Here is a 23,270-nt window from a genome sequence, read left to right as displayed (position 1 = left end):
CCGATCACTTCAATAAAGAGGAGTATACTGCAATTGTAAATCATCAATTTGAATGCTTCATCATTTATTTTGGGAGTAAGAAGGCCCGGATTACGAAGCCCCGGATTACGCTTGAACATACTCTATCCATACATGTATATGATTTACTGCATGCCATATTATGCAAGTGTTCACATTATCTTTCACTATTCTAACTGACCATCCCTAGCACAGTTGGTAAAGAACTTGAAAGTTAGTACCTGAGATTCCAAATTCAAACCCTAATTAATTCACATTTCTAGCTAATTTTATTTCTAATTAAAATAAACAAAACGGATAGCATGCTACCAATCTCTCTCAAAGAAAAAAAAAAAAAAATCACTATTTTAGTTCCTTGTGCAAAATATTGAAAGCTAAAATTTAGATCTAAACTGCCAAAATGAGATAGCAAATTAAAAAGAACATAAATATATGCTGAGCAACAGCCTCATTAACTGTTAAGGTATGCCTAAAAGGCACAATATACCCAACATTTTTGTTTTTTTTTTCTTTTTATACAGAGACAACAGGATCAGGGAGACATCGGTGCCACTCTTTTACCCCATAATCTATGGCGGAATGTAGTAACCTGAAATGTGAACTCACATACGCAATGTTGCGAATCGAATAAGCCTCCTCTGATCTTTCAAAAATTAGGACTTTTGCAAATAACTTCCACAGATTGGCAAGTATTTATATAGCCGACAATCAACAAACCGTCCGGCCATAGCAGATTGAAGCGATGTAAAGATTCTTCGCCCATTTTTCCTGCAAAATATTGTTTTGCATTTACATTTACTGCTCGAGCTCTCAACAATTATATAGAGGAACAACAAGGAGTAAAATGTAACTTCGGCACAATACAACTGTGGACCGGGGATAGCTCATAGATTGCATTAATATGAATTTATGGTTTCAAACTTACTACATTGGAAACCTGAGGGGAGAAAAAGACTAACTTTGTCCAAGTGAATTTGCAAGAGAAAAATAAACAAATAAAAAATGGATCCACCGACGCATTTTAAAGAGACACATTTATCGTGTGAACTCCAAAGTACAGTCAGCAGATATGCAAAATACAAGGTAAAATAACAAAAAACATCTTTGATAAAAATGGAAAGGATCTAGAACACGATTGGTAGGAATAAAAATAGTTTGGGTCGTGATTGATCATCTCAGTCTATTCTTTACAACAGATTTTATGAGTTATCAGGGAATATGTACTTAAAAAGTTATTTTTCAATGGCATGGATCTTTACCATCCTACCATCTTGAGAATATATCAACAAAAAGTTTCTGGTGTCTACCATGACAATATCATCGCAAATTTAACAAACAACTATATTATCAGAACAAATTATTAGACGCGTACCTTCACATGGTTGCTTGGAAAGGCCGAGGTCCGAAGAGTCTCTTGTGTCTCATCCAGCGGCTTCCTTTTTGGTATGCTCAAGATAAAAGCAGCCTGATCAGAAGTAGCTGCAGTTGAAGTTATTCGGTAACCACTCTCCCATCGCCGATGGATACCTTCACTTGGATATAGAAAATCTAACTCTACAACCTGCAATTTGTACAACCACTTCATTTTGTAAGGCAGCTATATAAAAAGTGAAGGAACATTTGACCTAAGTCATTCCTTTGCAAGCAATGTTATAATAATGCCAGAAGAATTATGTATAATGTAAGTTCGCAGAACTTGCCCAATGAAAGGCAAACCAAGGAAAGAGTCTTTCACTTTTACAGAAGAACAAAAATTTGGAAATCAAATACCAAAATATAAATGAGAGCTGGGACTCGATCCTCTCAACAGTCCAAGAAGTTTTTACGAAGGAAATACCCTGGATGGATAAACTAGATCCATTCCCATAAACCTTGCTGATTCATATTTGGTTCTAAACGTTTCGAACACCAGAAGAAACGTACATATATTCAAGGAAATATCTAAAGAATTATTTAACCTTGAAGAAAGCATGAAACAGGTACAAAAGAAATTCGCATGTGCTGTCTGCTGAATAATAAAGTGAAGCAGTGAGACAAAATGAAGCGGTGGGCATTTGCAAATTTATATCTAGATATGACAAAAGAATATGAAGGTGTTAGTGCCTCTTCGAACTGGTTTATGAAACAGCTTATCTGATCCAAAAAGCAGTAAGCCACTAGTTTAGCAAACAAAAAATATTAAGCTTTTCCTTGGTGGGAAGTTGCGGTGTATTTATGCGCCAAAATGGCAGAAGTTCTGTTCGAAACTTGCCAGTTCTAGAGGGGAGACCAGTTCAGGCAATTGCAACAGAGAAAAAGCTACAAAAGCTTTAGCAAACAGCTATCTCAGACATAACTTTGCAGAAGTCCCAACGAGGCCAAACAAGCCCGTCGAGAAACAGAATATACGTATGATGAGAAGTATGAAAAAGGAGTTAAGAGTTTCTATGCTACTAGATGAATGAACTGCAGAAAACCTGTTCAGAGTAGCCCGAATTCCTCGACATGACTACACCCCAACGACCTCCTGCAGTAGTCATGGATGTGACATGAAAGCCTTCTTTCCACTTTTTGTTAATCCACTTGAAAGGAAATGACTCACTGACTTTATACGATTGTTGGGTATATGAAGTTCCTGCGGCAATAAGACATCATTTTAGACAATTATTGCTACTTTAAGTCATCCATAACTCAAATTTTAGACAGATGCTACTTTACACAAAAAAAGGGATATTTTTGGAGTAGGATCATGTAGACGTATCCAGACATGTAAAAAAATGGCATGAAGATTAGAGGCAAATATTATTTTAGCAGTAAAGAGTTAAAAAGCAGTAAAACAGAGACAGTTTAGCGAGAAGACTCGGCACATTGAAGCATGATAAAGATAAGAAACTTTAGGAATTAACAATGAGAGTTTCCACTTCCCTCTGCAATCAAGAGAGCTGTCAAACTTCTACTACTATCAAAAATGCCTTGCATCGAATGGACTAATACATGATTGGGGAGAACTGGTAGAAACAATAACCCAGAGTTACATATCAAGCATCCAGTCTTATATATAATTATACATAATATAGCGAAGAACATTGAAAGTGGAAAAGTTCTCAAGAAATTTGGAAATAATTTTAAAAAATCATCAGGATGCAAACACAAAAGAACTTGAATGAATCGTTGGGTTAAAGAGATGCATTCTGACTGTAGAGCTAGTCACAAATTTTCTCCTTTTTTTTTAAAGGTTATATTTCTAGTAAAAGCAATTAGATTTAGCACTTCTAATGAAGGGTCGAGCCTCAAGACTCCGTTAGCTTCAAGACTCGAAGCTATTGCTCGCTGTAAATTGCAGTGAACAGAAGAGGAAGTGAACAATGACATAAAAAGTAGATGAAGTGAAAGTGAACTACAACTACATTGTAGCCTCAAATCCTAGCTCAGTACGGTTAGATAAGTTGTATCTTGTTTAATAACCAATCTCAATAAAAGGATTCTTTTACTGCCTTATCTTCTTTCACCATTTCCTTCCAAATCTTTTGACCTCCTATCCTTCTGAAGGATCTTCCACCTAAACTATCTTAAACAATTTTATAAGAATGCAGTGATGAGATACAAAATTTTCTTCCTCTCCCAAAGCTTATTGCTGTTGCTCTTCCATCAGACAATCACTGAACCTTTTTCAGAACTTCTATAGCAGGGGAGTATGAAAGATAGATGGTGAACAGTACTATGGACTCGAAGAAAAACCATACCTCAACAACTGTAAATAACATTAAGAAAGTAGACCCTAAGACAAAAACCATATTAAAGAAATCAAATGTAGTAGCACAACTTGCACAAACCTCTAGACATGACCACCAGCGAACTTCCATTGGTTGCCCCAGCTATGGCAGTGATATAATAATTCTTCTCCCATTGCTCCATAATCCAATCCTATAAACAAAAACAAATAGAAGAAGCAATCAGTATCAATACTACAATTAAGACAAATAACAACTCAAAATATAGGTCTCCTTCATATGATTTTATCGCACCTTATGCAGGAATACGGGTGACAATTCATAAACTTGGGAGCTGAAACCAGTCCCTGCATCCATAATGAGAGCCCAAAGATTTGTTGATGACGCCACACAACTAATATACAGCCCATCTTCATTACCCTTTTCTATATGTTGCTGAAGCCTTGCATCAGCTACATTATAATGGTATCTACCAACAGAAGAAAATAAAGGGCAACGTCAAACTGGTAACAAAATTATGTTGAACTTATTCTTATAATAATTCTAACAAATAAATGCTCATAGCATGAAAAGAAAGATCAACAGAATAGAAAATCTAGCTTCTATGAATGATTCCACTAAGATTTCAACTAAGATTGCATTTATGCATTGACTAAAACCAGGATTTCTCTTTTGGATTGGTAGTGCTAATTTTGAATTATGTATTAGCATGCTTTTTGTTTAACAGTATTTTCAAATGAGGAACTTCTCCAATATTCCAAAAATATAAGCTTGCATAAAGACTTCTTAGTAAGCAAAGGAAGATAAGCAGTTTTGCAAAACCCTTGATAGCTGGTATAACTAACGTGATCTATCTCTTTGTTAAATCCCTCGGGGCTAAATCTTTCGCCCTCCAACCATGCCATTTTTTACCTTCCACTACGTTATTCTATATTAACTATCTTGACTGTTTTACACCACTGTGATCAAAATTGACACTATGAACAACAACGAGGAATCCTTTTTTATATATATCAGGGCTCAGTTTGGTTCCCTTTTTTGGTAGGCAACTTAATTTGGTGCCCATTTTTGTAGGGCCAACTTTTGGTGGCTACAACAAGTAGAACTACACTAGTTCATGAAACATAGGATATGAAAGCATTTTCACATATATTTAAGTATGTTTCATATATGGAAGCCTTTTCACATATATTTAAGTATGTTTAGGTTATTAGTTCTCGAAATCTTTATGTATTTACTGACTAAAAACGATGATCTTTTGTAATTGCATACTTATTTAATTCCAACGAGTAACGTCGCATACTTCATGCCCATGCATGACCTCTACACATGCTAGCACGTTTATTTCGGAGACTTGAAGTTTCCCACCTCATGTTTATGCCAGCTAGCCACAAATATTCTACTTACCAACCTTTTTACACACAACGCGTCTGGTATATGTAAACAGGGCATTAAGTCATGAATGACAGGTTGATGTGAGTCTCAGTCTAGTTGGTCATAACAACATTACAATGTTGAGTTGTATTTTTTGTATTGTCGTGTCAGTATGCGTTCAAGTCGTGGGTCAAGTAATGCGACACACTCAATATAGCAGCCTAGTATGGCACCATCAACAAATTTGGAAAGGTATATGTTCAAAATTTCCAGCCAATTTTGGAGAATTACCAAATCACCATCAATGGCTTTCCAAATAGCTTATACAAGTCTGTGTCGGGAGTAGCATTTTTGGAGTACTTTTCAGGTTCGAAGCCAGCTTGAAAACAGAAACTTTCTCCAACTAATTTCAAATTTTATATATATCTTCCCCAGGTACTTGCGATGTATTTCACCATGTTTTTGTCCATACTAGGATTTGACAGAGCCATTACATAGAAAGAAGATTGTATTCAGATTAGGTTTCTATTTCCAACACTAGCATTTTGATATAATACAGTGCCCTACTTACCTCTATAAGAAAGGTGATTCAGCCGGACGTTTCGAACAATAAACTTTAGAATGAATTTAACATTATTTTTCTTTGGTTTGGGAGAGATCAGACCATACTTCTGTAACAACTATTATTCTCAACAATTAACCTGATTCTACGTTTCGAACAATAAACTTTAGAATGAATTTAACATTATTTTTCTTTGGTTTGGGAGAGATCAGACCATACTTCTGCAACAACTATTATTCTCAACAATTAACCTGATTCTTAGGATAATTATCCACTCAACTTCGATTTCAACTTAAACAAATCCACATCCGTTACATTAAACTTCGTTCGTTCACATTTCCCTTATGAACTAGAGGGCACCAAACGTTGTCTAAACTAAAAGTCCACTTACTTTGAATTTCAACTAAAATATTATTTATTTAGTCTTCAATATTATTTTCAGCTGCCGCTGACAAATTTCTAACCGAAGGGATAGCACAAACTGAAACTCCTTAGGATACAAAAATATGCAGTATGACGGAAGTGGAATTGGGTAGTTTGCACTGTATATCTACCATTAGCATATATACCTCTGCTTCATGGGTCGCCTAGCATTGTAAACCGAAATCCATTGCGTCGCTGGACTCCCTAATCTAACTTTCTTTCTAGGCTGCTCATCCTCTTCAAGATTTACAAGCAATCTTCCACGTTTCTGACCAACCTGAAATTGTATGAGTTTGACCATAAAATCCAAAATTGTTTATACAAAAATATATATATTCCCTATAGGCAATTTTGCATTAAATCCACCCTATTCTTATTTTGCACTCTCAGCCCACTTTTTTGGTTCCGCAATTTGGGAGAGAACATCCTTGCATGAATCAGAACACAACTGAGTAGAACACAGTGTGCAGATATGTACCTAAGATGGGCAAGGGAATTTCAGCCCATAAAAGAAGATTGTAGTCCAGATTTGCGGAAAGTGAAAAAAGTGTATTGAGGTTGCAAAGTTGGATAAAGGGTGGATTATTGTTGCAAAAAACTCCTCTACATGATGAGAAAAAGCAAGAGATTGGTTTACTGTGATGTAATCAAAACCTTTAAAGCTCCATCAATTCTGATAGGTCTAAGAGCAGTGTTCGGTTCAATCAAACTGTCAAAAAGGGAAATAAGCTTAGAATAGTTTGGTTCTTCATCAAACTTCATATTTGTGACAGTCTCAAGGAATTGTTTGAATGGAGCCGGACATAGCCCACACAAAAGCTCTGGGGATGTAGCCATTTTCTTCTTACAAACAAGAAAACTCTTGTTATCTCCCTGCATTATTTAACCAGGATAAGAACAAGGGCAAAGAATAATTAGAAATAGGAACATATCAAAGGAACAGAGAGCAGTTAAAGTCAATGCTTAACAACATAGTGAATGCACCTGATAGCCTTGCCAAGGCAACCTTCCTCTAATGAGGAATACCAGAGTGTATGCCAGTGACTCTAAATCATCCCTCCTACTCCCAGTGCGGCCTAAATGGGCATGCACACTTGCATACCTTATTGTTCCCCTGCCAAGAAGGGAACAGTCAAGTTAAGAAGGGAGGCAGAGGAAAAATAGAGAGCGATAACCTATATATACCCCTGAAGAATTATTTATTTACATGTATATAAATGCAAAATTTATATTTCCATATATGAGCTTCAAAAACAAACTTCTTACATATTTATACACTTCTACTTTCCAAAAGTACCTCTTCAGAAAAAATTTCTAACACAAAACTCAACTAGCCCCCCAACCCCAACACACCGATTTTTGTTAGAAACTGCAGTTTTGAGATATACTTATGTGAAATTTCAGATATTTACAGCAATATATTTCAAAAAAGATGATTTTGCATATAAATAAAAACGCAACAACCTGAAAATATCTGGCCTCTGATCATAGTCGACATGTTGACCTGATGATGCTTCCTTCCATCTAGATGCTGCAAAAAGTTTATATTGTCACTAAAACCAGCACAATCCACTAGATATGAAACTTCCTCAATATTTTAAAGGCTAAGGAGAGACTTCCAGTGTCCAACCACCATAAGTAAGCATCTATATTAAATTTTCAAGTAAATAGAATTTTGTGGGATGCAACTCGCAAACATTTTAGTGGATAACAGAGAACTAGTTTAGCAATAGAGACATACCCAAACCAAGATCAATTAAAAAAAGCTTTTTCTCATCAACTGATCCAGGCTGACCAAGAAGAAAGTTTTCTGGCTTAACATCTCCATGCACAAATCTGATTGAAATTGAAAAACAAAATAAAATGTAAAAACAGTTGCACAGTTCATTTGACATCACTGATAAGACTAACGGTGCAAAATTTACCCCTTAGAATGAAGTTTCTCGAGAATTGATATGGCTTCTACAGCAATGCAGGCCACCATATTTGCTGACATCCTATTCCAAATGTAAATAATATCAAAAGATGAGTAGGATCAGTGTTTGAAAAGGCGCAAGGCGCAAAGGCCTTATGAAGCCTAGGCACGAGGTGCGCACCTCAAGAAAATGAGGCGCATATCTAATAAAAATAAAATACTCTTAACAAGCCTATTTTAAATGAATGTTCTATATTAAAAAATTCTAAAATAGCTATACAAAAACGAAATAACCATAAAAAAGTAAAGAAATCGCATGCATAAATGTTCTCAGCTTAAATATAAAATATTATGTTTCATCTTTCAACTTAAAAGTATTTGCTGCTACTTGCTTCTTGCCGTTGCTACTTATTGCCATTGGGGGGTGGAAAAAAGAACAACCAAGAGAAAAAGGAAGGAAAACGTTCAATTAGAAATTTTTATAAAAAAACTTTCTTAATATTTTAGAATATATTGCAGAAAATCAAAACCCGAAAACCCAAACCATAGACACATAAAACGTAAATATCACGAGGCGCATTTGAGGCGCACACCTCACTCCTTGAGGCTCTTAGACTCGCGCCTTGAACCTAGGCGCTGAGGCACACCTTTTCAAACACTGAGCAAGATATAACAGAATAAGATGAAAAAGGATAGAATCTTTTCTTACGCTTGTCCTACTGAATTCCAAACATCCCAAAGGCTAGGCCCAAGCATATCCATCACCTGAAAGAATTATTATAACTTACTATGCAAAATAAAAACACTCTAAACATCTCGGTGCCCATATGACCTAGCTTCTAAAGCAATTTCTCTACGTTGACAAGCAAAAGGTTCTATAAAACCGAAGAGTTCCACAAACAAAAGATAAGGAGCTACTGAAGAAAGTTAGATTTATCTTTTCGTCTCATAGAAAAAGCTCTAATTTGAAACAAATGCTTTCTCTATAGTGAGAAGCTATCGAGGGGATTTCAATTAAAAAGTTAGCAGTGCTTCTTCAAACAACACATCTTCAAAAGCTCCATCAAGTAACAAGCCGTAAGAGTACTAAGAAGAATTTAACTCACAAGAATATAGTAGTCTCCTTGGCGACCCTTGTAGTGAACCGATGGAATTCCATAACATCCATTAAGAGTGCTTGAGACCAAAGAGCAATGTGTAAGATTGATAACTTGCCATAATCTAATTGAACTAATAAAACATGTTCAATTCAAAGTACTTACTGATAAACTTGCCACTCGTATGGTGGACCATAGCTGCAACCTTTACTATTTCGATGCTCGAATTTCAACGCCACCTACAAACAACATTATGGAAATATTATAACAAACTATTCCAGTTTTATTTCGTCAAGACTAATGATAGTGTTAAAGATTTACCTCAAAGGCATCTGGCCCAGTGCGCTCTGTTCCGCCAGAAACTCTTCTCCCAACATAGACCTGACCAAAACCACCTTTGCCCAGTTTTCTCTCAGTTATATATACAGGAGAGTTACCTATTTGAACCTGAAAGAAGGGAAGATATGATTTATAGCTACTATATAGTTGTATTTTTCGTTCCTATGTTGTACTAGCAATAGAGCACATGCTACTACATGCAAAAGTAATTAAAGCAAATTATCACAAGGATTTCTATTAGCAAAGGACGACAGATACCGACAGGAAGACTAGTTAGGATTAAAGCACAAGACATAAATGGGAGATTACCTATGCGAAGATGGAAAGATTCTGAAGAGAATGTCCAAAACAGGAAGAACTGACAGACCCAAAACCACAATGTGCACTTTTAATGTTATAAAATGCAATGGTCCAAATAATGAAATATTTGCATGTAACTAAGAGAATAAAGGGAGAGTATCGACAGGCCAGCTTAAACTATTTGAGATAGGATCTTCAGCAGAAATCTCGACACTTCCCCTCGCATAGCTTTTGACATGCTTTTGTATTCTACTCAAAGCAAACACGTCATGTAACTCATATAATCCCTTACCAAAAGAAAATACATGTCTACTAAATAAAAATGCCAATGGTGCAGCTTGAATGAAGCATGCAAATTAATTCATGCTTAAGATGCTTACGTAATTACAAAGACTTTGTAGCTTCTGCATATTCATATATATATATATGCATTTTATTCTAAACAAAGCAAACACAGTATATAACTCACATATATAATCCCTTGCCAAAAGAAATGTCAGCTAAAATGCCAACGGTGCAGCTTGGACGAACATGCAAATTAATTCACGTTTAAAGCGCTCACGTAATTACAAAGCTTTTGTAGTTTCTGCATGTTCATATATTTAAAGGAATTTCCAGTTTCTTACATGCATAAAGAAAAACTCTATAGTCCAGAAGAAGCAAGTAATTTGCACAAAGTACAGATACATGCAACAAGGTACCAGTTAATGACTTCATGCAAATGAGCTCCGCTCCGACACCAAACAAAGCAAAGAAGAAAATGCATACCCGCTCAGGGACTGGAGCTGTACTCGGTTCCTCCTCAGCTCCCACGAGTTTATCGGCACTTTCGCCATCCATTGCCAATTTTTTATCACCGGCACCCGGTAGAACTTCACAAGGCTGATCCGGATCCAAGTCGATCACCGCAACGCCTCTACCTCTACCTCCGCCTCTTGCCCTAGTTGCCTTTCTCGGTGCTGCAGCAGCCTTATTACCTCTTCCAGCTCCCCGCCTCCCACCTCTGTTTGGTGCAGGCAATATCAAATTCTCGACGTGGTTATTCGGGTTCGGAAGATCCTCAAGCTTCTTGGACTTCAGCCGAGCTTGCCGGGCTCCACTTCGCAGCTCAGGCATCCTCTCCCCATGCAATTCTTGCCCACTTTATGTTCCTCGATCTCCTCACCCATCAAACAAAATTCAAACAAGTTAGATTACGGCAAGATGAATAAACTGGGAAGAATCAAGAAAAGAAGAGATTTTTCTCAGAAAAAAGGGGTTGAAATGGCTTGGAAATCGAGCAATGGGAGATATTGAACTGCAAGAAGAACCGAATGATCAGGATAATACCATGCCGCCCGATAGAACGAGGGGAAACATGGCAATCACAACACGGATTACGATTGGAAAAGATCAAACCGAAACATCCGATGGCCGATCAAATCCGCAGAAAAAGGAAGAAGGGAGTCGAACCGGGTATGATCTCCCCGGTAACAGCAATAAAGAGGCGACCTACTTTCCCAGCATCACCGGCTTTTGAATGGAATCGAATGTGGCAAAAAGGAAGGGGTATCTACATCACCTGATGCTCGGATCGTTGTAAATTCCCCTCTTCCGTACCAAAGACCCACAACCCATCACCCAAACAGGAACCCCCACTAGAGAAAAGCGATCCGACCATCGATTTGAACCTCAACCACTTCCCCAAATCCTTTCCCCCACAAAAAAACTCTCGTAAATGGACGATCTTTTTCGCTATACCCGGCATCAAAAAATTTACCAAGCAAACATAAAAAATCACAACGCAAAACTACCAATCCCCTCCCGATCTTAGCTCCAATCTCATCATCAACAACGGCGACCAACACGCAATCGTCACCCACATGCAACCGATCATCCGAACCAAAACAACAACGCAGAAATCATGCGCGATCGAGGAGAAACGCGAACGAGAAGGATCGGGGGCTGCTTACGAGGCGGGGGGCGGCGATCGCGCGCGAGATTAGGGTTTCTTCGCCTTCGCTGGGTTGGGAGAGGTGGGGAGAGGGGACAGGGGGAGGGGGCGCCGCCTCGGGAATCGTGGAGGGGGTTTCCTTGGAATTGGTTAAGGAGTNGAATTGGTTAAGGAGTGGGGGGTGGGGGGGAGGGGGGAGGCGATGGTGGAGAGCGGAGGGGGTGGGGTGGGCAAAGTATGGAGTTTGTGTGTATTTTTATTTTATTTTGTTTTTTTTTTTTTATTTTTTTGAAGGGGGTGTGTCATGTGTGGGCGTGGTGGGTGTAATGTGTATGTATGTGCGCTAATTTGTGCGTGCGCGCGTGTGCGTGTATGCGCCGTGCGAAAATATTTGTGCTGTAATATTCGCGTTACGCATGCAACAACGCGCATATTAGGGGCCACTAAATGCAATATAATTGAATATAAATAATATATATATATATAGTTAATAATACAGCAGTTGTAATTATACGTATTTTGTTTGATTGAATATAGTTAAAAGTATTATAACTGTAAATAATTTATTTAATTGTATGCAGTTAAAAATAATTTTTAAAATTTATTATTTTATTTTTAGTAAAATTACCTCCAATATAAAAATATATTTTTTTTGTTTAAAATAATTAGAGAGACAAACTTATCTTTTACTTAAAATTACTTACTCTCTTCAACTGTTGCAGTTGAAACTACGATCAATTTAAGCGTAGTTCCAATTGCTGTAGCTATTTGAAGTTAAATATATCAAATCAAACACCAAATTTGTATTTGCATATAGTTATAACTACAGTGCAGTTACAATTATATATGCAATCAAACGGTCTCTTATTGTTACATTCTAATTAATCAATCTTATTAAATATTAATCAATCAGAATTTGGGATAAAATGGACGGTGGATGCGTTGCCACATGTGTTACTTTCCAAATTTTCTTGATTTGGTTTTTTCTAGATTTGGTTTTTTATCTCGAGGGTTCGATACAGTAATCGATAATGGAGTTAATCACACCTAACTCAAAATTTATGTTTAAGTCCTTAAATTTAAATTCTAGATATTTAGCTCAAATATTAAAAAAACACATCATCAGAAATTATTTGTAATGAAATACTTTTTTAAAAAAAATTTGTCATCTGGTTCAAAAAAACGCAAGCATTTTTGAAAAAAAAATTATATTTTATGAAAAACTAACATTTTTATTTTTTTTAGTTTTTTTTTAAAAAAAAAACTATTTTTTCATAAAATATGAGAAAAAAAAAGTTTTCATAAAAATATATTTATCTTAGAACCAAATAGACAAAACACTTTAAAAAAAATTCATAAGAAGCTTTTTTCATGAAAATTATTTACTTTTTCAAGGAATCAAAGAGGCCCCAATTGTACTCTTAAATTTTGCTCGAAGCGTCACACTATGGGTGGGAATTTAGATTAGCTCTAATTTAAAAAAATTCTTTGTGTGTAATTTTAATTTAGATTTTTAAAAAATAGCTTGTAGAAAAATTGTCTTGTTGTGTTGTTTTTATATTAAGTAGGCTTAAATCATTTTTTTAATTTTTCTTAAAAATTAAGTGATGTATTTGGATCATGTCTACAATTTTAACCTTGTTCTACTTCAAAATATTTGTTTAAAATCATTTTAAATTTGTTTCTGACTATAAATTTGAATGCAATTTTAAAAAAATTTATTTGACGACAAAAATTACTATCTTCACAGACAAAACTCTAAATAAGAGGACGTAATAATTTTTTTTCCTTTAAGTATAAAAAATAACCCTACATCTTAATGATAAAAAATTCTTACAAAATCTCTCAACCGAGTTATTTTGCTAGCTCAGATAATAAGATGACGGCTAAATATAAATATAAATCTAAAAATCTAAAAATATCTCTTTGTGCCAAAAAAAAAAAAAAAACAAACAAACAAAAAGAATAAACATGCACCTAACTTATGAAGATGTTGAGAAAGATATCTTATATTAATTTATCAAAGCTTAATGCACACGCTGATTAATTTTTTGTAAATTGTAATGAATAAATTATGCTTATATAATGTTTGGCTCGAATGAATAATAATTACGTAGGAGAGTATTTCTCCGTTACATCTTACTCTCTTAACTTTTCTCAGAAGTTTTCATTTACCAGTGATTTAACCTAAAAATGATAATATTTGGGTCACATCTTAACACATCATATACACTAGAAATATTAGATTATTAAGGGACTCACAAATAATTAATTGTAAGTAGATTAATTTGATACTGTTTTAATGGCCTTTTCTGATTCTGTACTAGTCATGATTTGACCTAAAAATGATATTATTTCAGTGGCATTTTAACACATTGGATTAGAGATTTTAGATTAAAAAACTTGCAAATAATTATAAGTAGATTATGTAGATGCTCATTAAATGACCTTCCCAACATAATGTATTAAAAGAATAAGTACATAAACAATCTCTTCAAACATATACAAACTTATTATGGCCGCTAAACCGCTGAAATTTTTATCTTTTGTCTCATTATTATAAAAAAAATATAGCATTTAAAACAGGAGGAAAAAACTAAATAAATCAAGATTCGATTAGTGACGTACATATCGCAGTTAGACTTTACATTTTTACAGATTACTTAAGAATTTATATTTTATATGACGTTTTGTGAGTTATTACTATTTTTCTTATAATTCTAGATATGGATATGTATTTAATTCTATTATTTTTACATGCTATGTAGATCTATCATTGCCAACTACATGTTAGAGTGAGTATTTCCTAAAAAAAAAAATACAAGATGATTATAAAAAATACGAGGTTATTGAAAAATGCCTTAAATATGCAAATCAAAAATTTTAAGCTCACAAAGTAGGTCATCAAAGTTTGACAAATCGTTTTAAGAGGATTGGGTTAGGAGGGAGCTGCAAAAAGCGAAAAACAAGAGAAAAAAATATTAAATATAAAAATATAGATATCTCTCAAAAAATAAAAATAAAAATAAAAATATAGAAATATCATTTTCCATATATCAAGCTTAGATTTATGGAGAAATTGTTATTTCATATATTTTATTTAATATAGTATCAGATTAGGAGATTTTAAATTCGAGTAACACTAGACTTGTAGTATAATTGATTTCATTCCATTTAATTAAAATTCACGTACGTCCAAAGCCTACCAGCTTTTAAAAAAAAAATTATTTTATATAATTTAATAAAGAATGCTACAAAGGAATCCATGGACAAGTTTATGAAAAAAAGGGGCAAACTAAAGTAAATTAGGCGTGCCTATCCTTAATACAGAAACTCTTAATTGATAATAAATAATAAGGTTAGTTGCATCGAAGTCCCCACATACATAATGAATTACAAATATTTCTATGTAAAGTTTAATTTTCATAAATTATTCATGCAATAGTCCTAATATTTTCAGATATGTCCATCTGGTTTGTTACCGTTAGAAAACTATTTATATTTTCAAATTTGTCATCACAAATATGTTCCTCTAAAAATTATAACAGTATAATATAAGAGGGTAAAAATATCAAAAATTAATCCGGATAAAGTATCTAATGTATGGTTAACTAAACTTTTCTAACGGATTCTAACGGTAGAGACATATCTGAAATTATTATAATTTTTGTAGAAATAATTTATAAAAGTTGAATTTTATAGGGATGTATTTGCAATTTAGTATATTTGTGGGGACTTATATGCAATTGACCCTAAATAATAATAATAATAACAATAATATTGGCAATATAAGTAACTTAAAAGAGGGCATTTGTACTTGACCGACACCATTTCCCTACTAGAATTTCCATTGGTTCGGTCCACGGATGATGCAGTAGACCCAACCACAATCGTCTTTACACGTGTCCCGCTAATTTTCCTTTTCTTTTAATACATTTCACGAGAAACAAAACTCACTTTTTGATTTTTTAAACCCTCCTCGAGCCTTCTCGGCGTCGATCCTACGCGCGTTTGGAAACCTTTTATAAGTCGGCGACGATTTCGCCCCGGGACGAGCGGTTAAGCCATGTCGCCGCCGACTTCTTCATCCCCCGCGTTGTCGGCGGCGGCGTCGTCGTCGTCGTCGTCGCCGTCTTCGTCTTCTAGAAGCTCCGAGATCCGGCGCGACCCCGTATTCGACCGTTGGGTCATCTTCTCCCCCGCGCGAGCTCGCCGACCCTCCGACTTCAAATCCCACTCCCCCGCCTCTAACCCTAACCCTAACCCTAACCCTAACCCTAGCAAGCCCTCCTGCCCCTTCTGCATCGGCCGCGAGGGCGAGTGCGCCCCCGAGATCTTCCGCCTCCCCCCGCCGCCCTCCGGCGTCGCCGACGCCGCCGCGGCGTGGAAGATCCGGGTCATAGAGAACCTCTACCCGGCTCTCCACCGCGACCTCGAGCCCCCGAGCTCCGTTCCCGAGCTGGGCCCCTGCGCGATCCCGGGGTTCGGATTCCACGACGTGGTGATAGAGACCCCCTACCACTCCGTGAACCTGTGGAATCTCCCGGCGGAGGAGATCGGCGAGGTTCTTCTCGCGTATAAGGAGCGGATCCACCAGCTCGATCGTCATGGATCGATCAAGTATGTACAGGTAGATCGTCGAATTGTAGACCTTAGGACCTGAAATTTTTGTTGCATCTTATCTTGTTAAGGTCGGAATCGAAGGTCCTTTTGCCCCAGCTGGATCTGGCTTCTGTAGGAGTGCTTTTGAGTAGAGCTACATTATGTAGAAGAATATCATCACCACAGTCCCTCGCAGCTGAAGCTAGAAGTTCAAATTAAACTTTTGCATTTTGAACAAGAAGCTCCTTTGAGCTTCTTTCTAGTCACAAACTCTAGAGTCGTCATGTTTCAGATAGCTGAAATCTTCTTCCGCACTAGGGAAGCTGTTCCAGGAACCAGGCCCGGGAGGAACTCGAACATAAAGAAAGTTACGTAGGAGGTTAAATTTTTAGCTAACAACAAGATTTACTTGGAAAGGAATAGATTTGCTGAGATCTTATATCGCTTACTTATTAGGTATACATAATCATAATGAAGACTTTGAATGATATGCATTTATGCACTTATAATCTTTCTTGCTAAATTGTATTGCTTAAGCTGATTATCTTTTCTTTCGTTTTATATTTCTTTGAATTCGTGACAGGTTTTTAAGAACCACGGTGCATCAGCTGGGGCCTCAATGGCACATTCACACAGTCAGATAGTCGGCCTTCCTGTGGTCCCTCCCTCAGTTTCTGCTCGCCTTAACTGCACAAAGGAGTTTTTTGATAGGACAGGGAAGTGTAGCCTTTGCGACATTCGATCAAAGGAGATTTTGATTGATGAGACAAGCCATTTTTTCTCAATTGTTCCTTTCGCGGCTTCTTATCCATTTGAGATATGGATTGTCCCTCGGGAACACATCTCTTATTTTCATGAACTAGATCATAAGAAGGTAGCATTTTTCCTATTATTCTTCTTATATATGCATGACTCATCTACGTATTTTATATATAATTTGTCACTTGATGAAAGAAAAGACAGGTACATTGGCAAGGCTATGAAACTAATCTATACTAGTTGTTAATTCTATGTGGTTCATACATTGAATTTGGTTGGTAATTACTACCAATGGAAAGTTGGTATCATATATACAGAGAGACAGAGAGACAGAGGGACAGTGAAGGAGAGGCAGTTATAGAGAATTAGAGACAGTAGAGTATAAATATGCAAGTCTTGATTGGATTGACTATTGTAAACAATATGATGAGGGACATTTGTTAGAGACTATATGAAACTTTTAGAATCTGAAGATGGCCCATGCAGCAGTTTAGGAACCATCCAATGTTTCTAAACATAGTTAGCAAACTGTCTACATGGCAAGCTTTTAGAGAAAGCTTCTCTTGTAGCTTTTCTTCTATATATTAATGTGCGCGCAGACATTAGTCTGGCCATAGATAGAAACAGTATCTATGGTAAAAAAATCTCTATTATACGCCAAGATACTTAAAAGTGCCCAAGATGTTCAGTAGACCTGTATAGAAGAGTAAAGTAACTTCTTGTCTGGTTATAAGACAGTTTTCCTTTAGTCATTTGTGAAGAATCATAACCTTAGGTCTTGTCATGGGAATGCTTTTAGCTGCTGATGCTTATTGTCGTTTTGAAGCCTACGCCGTTGTATGGAAATGATGGTTACAATGCCATTACTACATCTGCTTTGGCAAGTGGATATTGGCCAGCTTAGGGCTATTCATCCTTCATTCCAAGTGATGATCTAAATCTAGCCAATCAACTTTTGAAGAAAAGAAACAATTCATCTGGTAGCAGAGATTCTAAGACAAGGACAGTTGGCGGCATATGGGGCCCTCGTCATATGATCCTCTATGAGGATCACCTCATGTAATATCTATCCAATCTTTTAGATTCTTATTCGGATTCTGATTTGGGTTGGTTGGCTAGCCTCATCGTATACTAAGGATGGGTTGAATTTTTCTTGAGAAGAAAATAAAGTTAATTGGTTTCTTTCCTTTTCTTGTCAAGAGTAATGCGAATTAGTAAGATGGTAGCTCGAAGATTCCAAAAATAGCGATTAGTGGTTTGTATTTAATGTCAATTAGATGGCCACAGGCCTTCTTTTCCCACTATCTCTCTTAATAATTTTATTCTTCTACCAATATTCTACTGTATCCTCATTCTTCTGTATCCAATATTTAGCATCTGGTCAACTGGGGATCTACATCAACGTTCATTGCAAGTGGGATTGCTTTGACTTATAAGATAGCTCTGTCTCTTGCATCTTGTCTCCTCGAGGATTTTCATTCAGATAATTATTAGAGTTTCTTACCTCTTTTCTAATTGCAATATTGATTCCCGTCATAGTTGCTCTGCTTAGATAAAGATGTTAGTTGTTAAGATTGTCTTTCTTAATATACTGCAAATCTACCTTGTGTTGTTTGGTTGAACTCTTCCCCTTCTCCCCCCACAACAACTCGCCCCGCCCCCTTTTAAATAAGACCACAATGATTCTCTCCTAGGTCTAATATTGTTGTTAATTTGAAGTTTATAATAGAACTCTATTGACTTTGGGCAGTGGGTGGTGTTCTTCATATCCTAACTTGGTTTTCTTGTGTACTAAAATCAAGGAGAATTGTGGAGCTGACTAGGTCTTTACTTGCTGCGTTTTTGTACTACCATTATGATTGATTTCAACTGCTACACTTGCATTGAGACACTTAGATGTTATATATGCTGATAAGCACTAAAAGTTCTTATCAACTCTCCTTATCTGAAATCTTTCAGGATCCTACTTGTTTTTCGTGATATCTTGAAAGCTTTGTTGATTATTTCAAGTGGGGTTTTGTCTTTATGCTTAATGTCACAATCCCAATGATTTTTATAATCTACAATACTTGGTTCTTTTAGATTGTGTGTGTTTATCTCCTTCCAAGTGTTTCTTGTAAGTGCAATCAACATCAATATGTAGATAGCATCAGTTAGGACAAGAGTTCCAACTCATGTACCTAATTGCTGTTGAGTTTTATATTAAAAGTATATCATTTGAGGTATTATGTCTTTTCGCTACTTGCCTTTGTGCTCGGTCTTTCTATGATTGCTGGTTATGTCATGATTCCTATCTTATATTTTGACTAAACTAAGGCTAAGTTCTAAATGTCTTGATTTACACTTTATATCTGCCACTATTACCACGGTAAACTACCAAGATGCACCTCTTTACCTAGTATTCACTTAATATTTTTCCTCTGCTCATATCTTGCGAAACATGCAGAATTTAATATTCCATGGGGGTAGGGGTGTAAATGAGCCGAACACGAGCGAGCTGGGGTCGGCTTGTGTATTTACGCTCGAATTAATATTTTTCTGAATAAATATACATTTCAAAGTTGATAATCTAGTTTCAAATTACCTATTCTAAAATATTTAAATAAAAAATATATATAAGTTAGATTAAGAAAATTAAATAACAAGCAACCGGTCGAGCACAAGCCGAGCAAATTATTTGCTCGGCTTNTTGTTTATTAATAACAAATTCGCAGGAAAAGAGAAAAAAAAAAATTTTTCTAAAATTTGATGATCGAATACGTACGCATTTTGTGGCTTTCATCATCGATGTTACATGGTGTGTCTCTTTCGTTTTAATAATCGTAGGGTACGTCGTTGAATTTGCATGGAGATTTGTGCATGCGCATCTTGGAGGGGCCATGGGAATAATTATGTCACTTATTAGCAGGTGAAATTTATCATATTTGGACCGCACGATAATGAGCGATAGAATTATCCCGTGCAAAAAAATTTATGCACTAAAACACAGCTTATAAATTCAAATCAAGCATGGCTCAAATCCGTTGTAAGATGAGTATCATCACACTCATTTAGCGCAGATTAGTGTTAGCACCGTCTTATTTTTTACGGCCCTTTTCGTTCATAAGTTGTAATATTTCGATAATTTTTTATATTTTTTTATTAAAACTAATCATTTTTTTTAAAAAAATATCAAATTATCATGAATTAGGAGTAATTCTTATTTTCATATTTGATGGAAACCTTTGATAGTTCATTAATAAGAATATGCTAGTTTTTAACAAACGTCAAATTCAAATGTTTTGATAGGTTAATAATAAATTTGTCATTCCGAATACAAAATATATAATATTTTTAAAATATTACAAACCTTAAACGAAACGGCCCTTTCAGGTATTAAATAATTTACGAGTACGTATCAACCATAACTAGCCAGCAATTTTTTAAAATAATAAGTACCAACTATTGATCTTAATGATCGATATCCGAGGCCTCACGGTCTAAACCTATTTATTCTACATTTCTATTTGAGCTATATCATCTCTAAAACAAAAGTAGTAGTAGCAATAATAATTTACTCTTATTCTCTCAAAAAGAAAAAGAAAAATTAGGGCTACACTCAAAATTGCATCTCACGTTGTTAACCTTTTTTTCATCATACTCCCTTGGGAGAAAGAAGTAAAAAGAATGTTCTCAGATGCATGTGGAGCATGATTGTGTCCGCAAGAAACAAAGATAAAATACAAGAGGAGAGCAACATAAAATCGCATGTAAAGAGGCGCCTAGTAGATCTACTTTATGGATATCTCTCTTCCCCCCTAGTAATTTGTATAGGAGGATTGCCCAAATAAAGGAAAAAAAAGAAAAGACAACTGTATCTTAAAATCCGTGAACTTGCTTTCAGATGTCTCCAGGGGCGTAAACGAGCCGAACACGAGTGAGCTAGGGCCGGCTCGTGTTCGGCGAGCCGAACACGAACCGGCTCGTTAAAATATCGAGCCGAAAAATTCAGCTCGTGTTCGGCTCGTTAATAAACAAGCCGAACATGAGCTGGCTCACGAGCTGACCAACGAACAATAAGTTAAAAATAATTAGATTGAATACATATGAAAAATAAATTTATAAAATCTTATTCATTAACTTTGATCTAATAGTTGAAACTTTACATATAAATAAGTCTTTTTATAATTAAGCTCGCATTTATCTTATTATTTTGCTAAAAATTAAATAATAAAAATATACATTATATATATAATTATTTATTTATATATAAAAATATAAATTATATAAATTATATAAATATAAAATATATGTATTCGAGTTGTTATCGAGCCGAACACGAGTGAGCTGACCCTAGCTCGTGTTCGGCTCGTTTATTAGATGAGCTGAAAAATTCAGCTCGTGTTCGACTCGTTTACTAATCGAGCGATTCGATCTCGAGTTCATTTCGAGCCGAACACGAGCTGGCTCGCGAACAGCGAGCTGGATTGCCACCCCTAAATGTCTCCCTCTCTCTCTTCCTTCCCTTGTAAACGACCATTCCAAATAGGGATATCAATGAGTATTGATATCCGAAATATTATCCGAACCCGAATCCGAATGGGACGGGTTTACTCAAGCTTCTAAACGGATATGAATTCAGTTATGGATATAGAAAATAAAAATCCGACGGATATGGATTTTGTATTTATCCGACCTGACCCTTTTGTATTTGCCCGATCCGACCCGATCCCGACCCCGAATAAATTATATAACATTTTGATACCTAGAGATTGTATTAGATATTTAAAGAATATATTATTGTCTTTAACTATTTAAATTTGTACTTTTCTTATCTAGATATTAATACTGTATGGCATAAATGTTTTAATGTTGTATTTGATTGTGTTTTGAAAATTTTATTTTGAAAATTNGAACACAAGCTGGCTCGCGAACAGCGAGCTGGATTGCCACCCCTACATGGGGGTAAGTCAAATAGCAATATTCATAAAGTCCATTTCCTGCATTTTAACTTAAACTAACCTTTCTTACAGGAGATGATAAGCTGCATCATGCCATCATATTTCTGCTTTTAACTTCCTTCTTTTATGGCCTATAAAAATTTATAAACCAAACCATTGAAAATTTTGTCAGGCTGTCGATCTTGGTGGATTATTGAAGCTTATGCTGCAGAAATTGTCGAAGCAGCTGAACGACCCACCATTCAATTTCATCATCCACTCTGCTCCATTTCAATTACCACAGTCATGCTTGCCTTACACTCACTGGTTTCTCCAGATAGTGCCGCAGTTAAATACACCAGCCGGGTTCGAGATTGGGAGTGAATGTTTCATTAATCCAGTATTCCCAGAGGATGCTGCGAAGGTTTTGAGGGAAGTCAATTGCTAAATATAAATTGGTTTGACCACGCATTACTTTGTGAGAATAAAACGGGTATTTTCTTTGTAACCCATTGTCTGGATGTAGTCATCCTAACTTATCAAATTACACGTAGTTCGTATACACGATTCTAACTGTCTTAAGCATTGAGAATAATTCTTGTCGAGGAGTACGTGCCTATTAAACCACTGGTAACAAGGTTTTGCTTCTTATCGGTATTGTTTCCCAAACCTGCTGTGAAAGAGAAGCTAGGATCAGATTCATGAGCTAATGCCTAGTTTATTACATCTGCTGTTTGTGTTGTGAATGGCTGTAGTGAAGTTCCTAAGGAAACCAGTGCAATTCATCAAATGTGTAATCTGCTAATACTTGTATGAAGAAGAAAGGGTAAATTACACTTTTGGTCCTCAAACTGTGAGGCGGTTGACACATTGGTCCTCAAATTATAATTTGCTGTAATTTATAGTTTGAACTTTGTGGATCGATGCAATCAAATTCCACAACCCAATATAATTGGCTAAATACAGATATATCGCAAATGGGGAAGTGATATAGCAGTTTTATGATTGATGATGCGATAAATAATAATGAAGATGCTACATTACTTCTATATCGATGATGCATCAATATATAGTCAAATAAATTAAGTTGTGGAATTTAGTTGCAGCAATTTACAAAATTCGATTCAAAAATTACAATAAATTAAAATTTGATCATAGTATCATGCATCATAGTTTGATGACCCCCTCAAAATATTATAGTTACACTGGATTGCTCAAACAAGTCATTTTGGTGATTTGAACTTTATACTTGGAAAAAACAGTAATAATTTGCTTTATCAACTTTTACTTGTCGCTTCTGTGTATAAACAAAACAAAGT

At 35.7% G+C, this 23,270-nt stretch overlaps 2 protein-coding genes across 3 annotated transcripts; one reads left to right on the top strand and one right to left on the bottom strand.

Annotated features, from left to right (window-relative positions):
* LOC109715220 (casein kinase 1-like protein HD16) lies at positions 420–11,824 on the bottom strand. Of its 2 annotated transcripts, none has more exons than XM_020240125.1 (17): positions 11,691–11,824; positions 10,507–10,895; positions 9,421–9,546; positions 9,265–9,338; positions 9,109–9,178; positions 8,712–8,767; positions 8,013–8,084; positions 7,829–7,923; positions 7,552–7,618; positions 7,072–7,201; positions 6,742–6,960; positions 6,234–6,364; positions 4,023–4,197; positions 3,831–3,921; positions 2,475–2,632; positions 1,391–1,579; positions 420–786 (listed from the first exon to the last, which is right to left on the bottom strand). In XM_020240125.1, the coding sequence occupies exons 2-17, from the start codon at positions 10,852–10,854 to the stop codon at positions 727–729; spliced, it is 2,061 nt and encodes a 686-aa protein (XP_020095714.1). In that variant the 5' UTR covers positions 10,855–10,895; positions 11,691–11,824; the 3' UTR covers positions 420–726. The 2 variants fall into 2 exon arrangements, with proteins under 2 accessions (XP_020095714.1, XP_020095715.1); XM_020240126.1 differs by lacking the exon at positions 11,691–11,824 and adding an exon at positions 11,068–11,617.
* On the top strand, positions 15,642–22,675 carry LOC109715295 (ADP-glucose phosphorylase). Its single transcript, XM_020240230.1, has 3 exons — positions 15,642–16,301; positions 16,857–17,147; positions 22,145–22,675. The coding sequence occupies exons 1-3, from the start codon at positions 15,738–15,740 to the stop codon at positions 22,397–22,399; spliced, it is 1,110 nt and encodes a 369-aa protein (XP_020095819.1). The 5' UTR covers positions 15,642–15,737; the 3' UTR covers positions 22,400–22,675.

The sequence above is a fragment of the Ananas comosus genome, linkage group 9 (assembly GCF_001540865.1).
Source record: "Ananas comosus cultivar F153 linkage group 9, ASM154086v1, whole genome shotgun sequence".
NCBI lineage: Eukaryota > Viridiplantae > Streptophyta > Magnoliopsida > Poales > Bromeliaceae > Ananas > Ananas comosus.
Note: the sequence above shows the minus strand (reverse complement) of the source record. Positions and strands in the feature narration are given on the sequence as shown.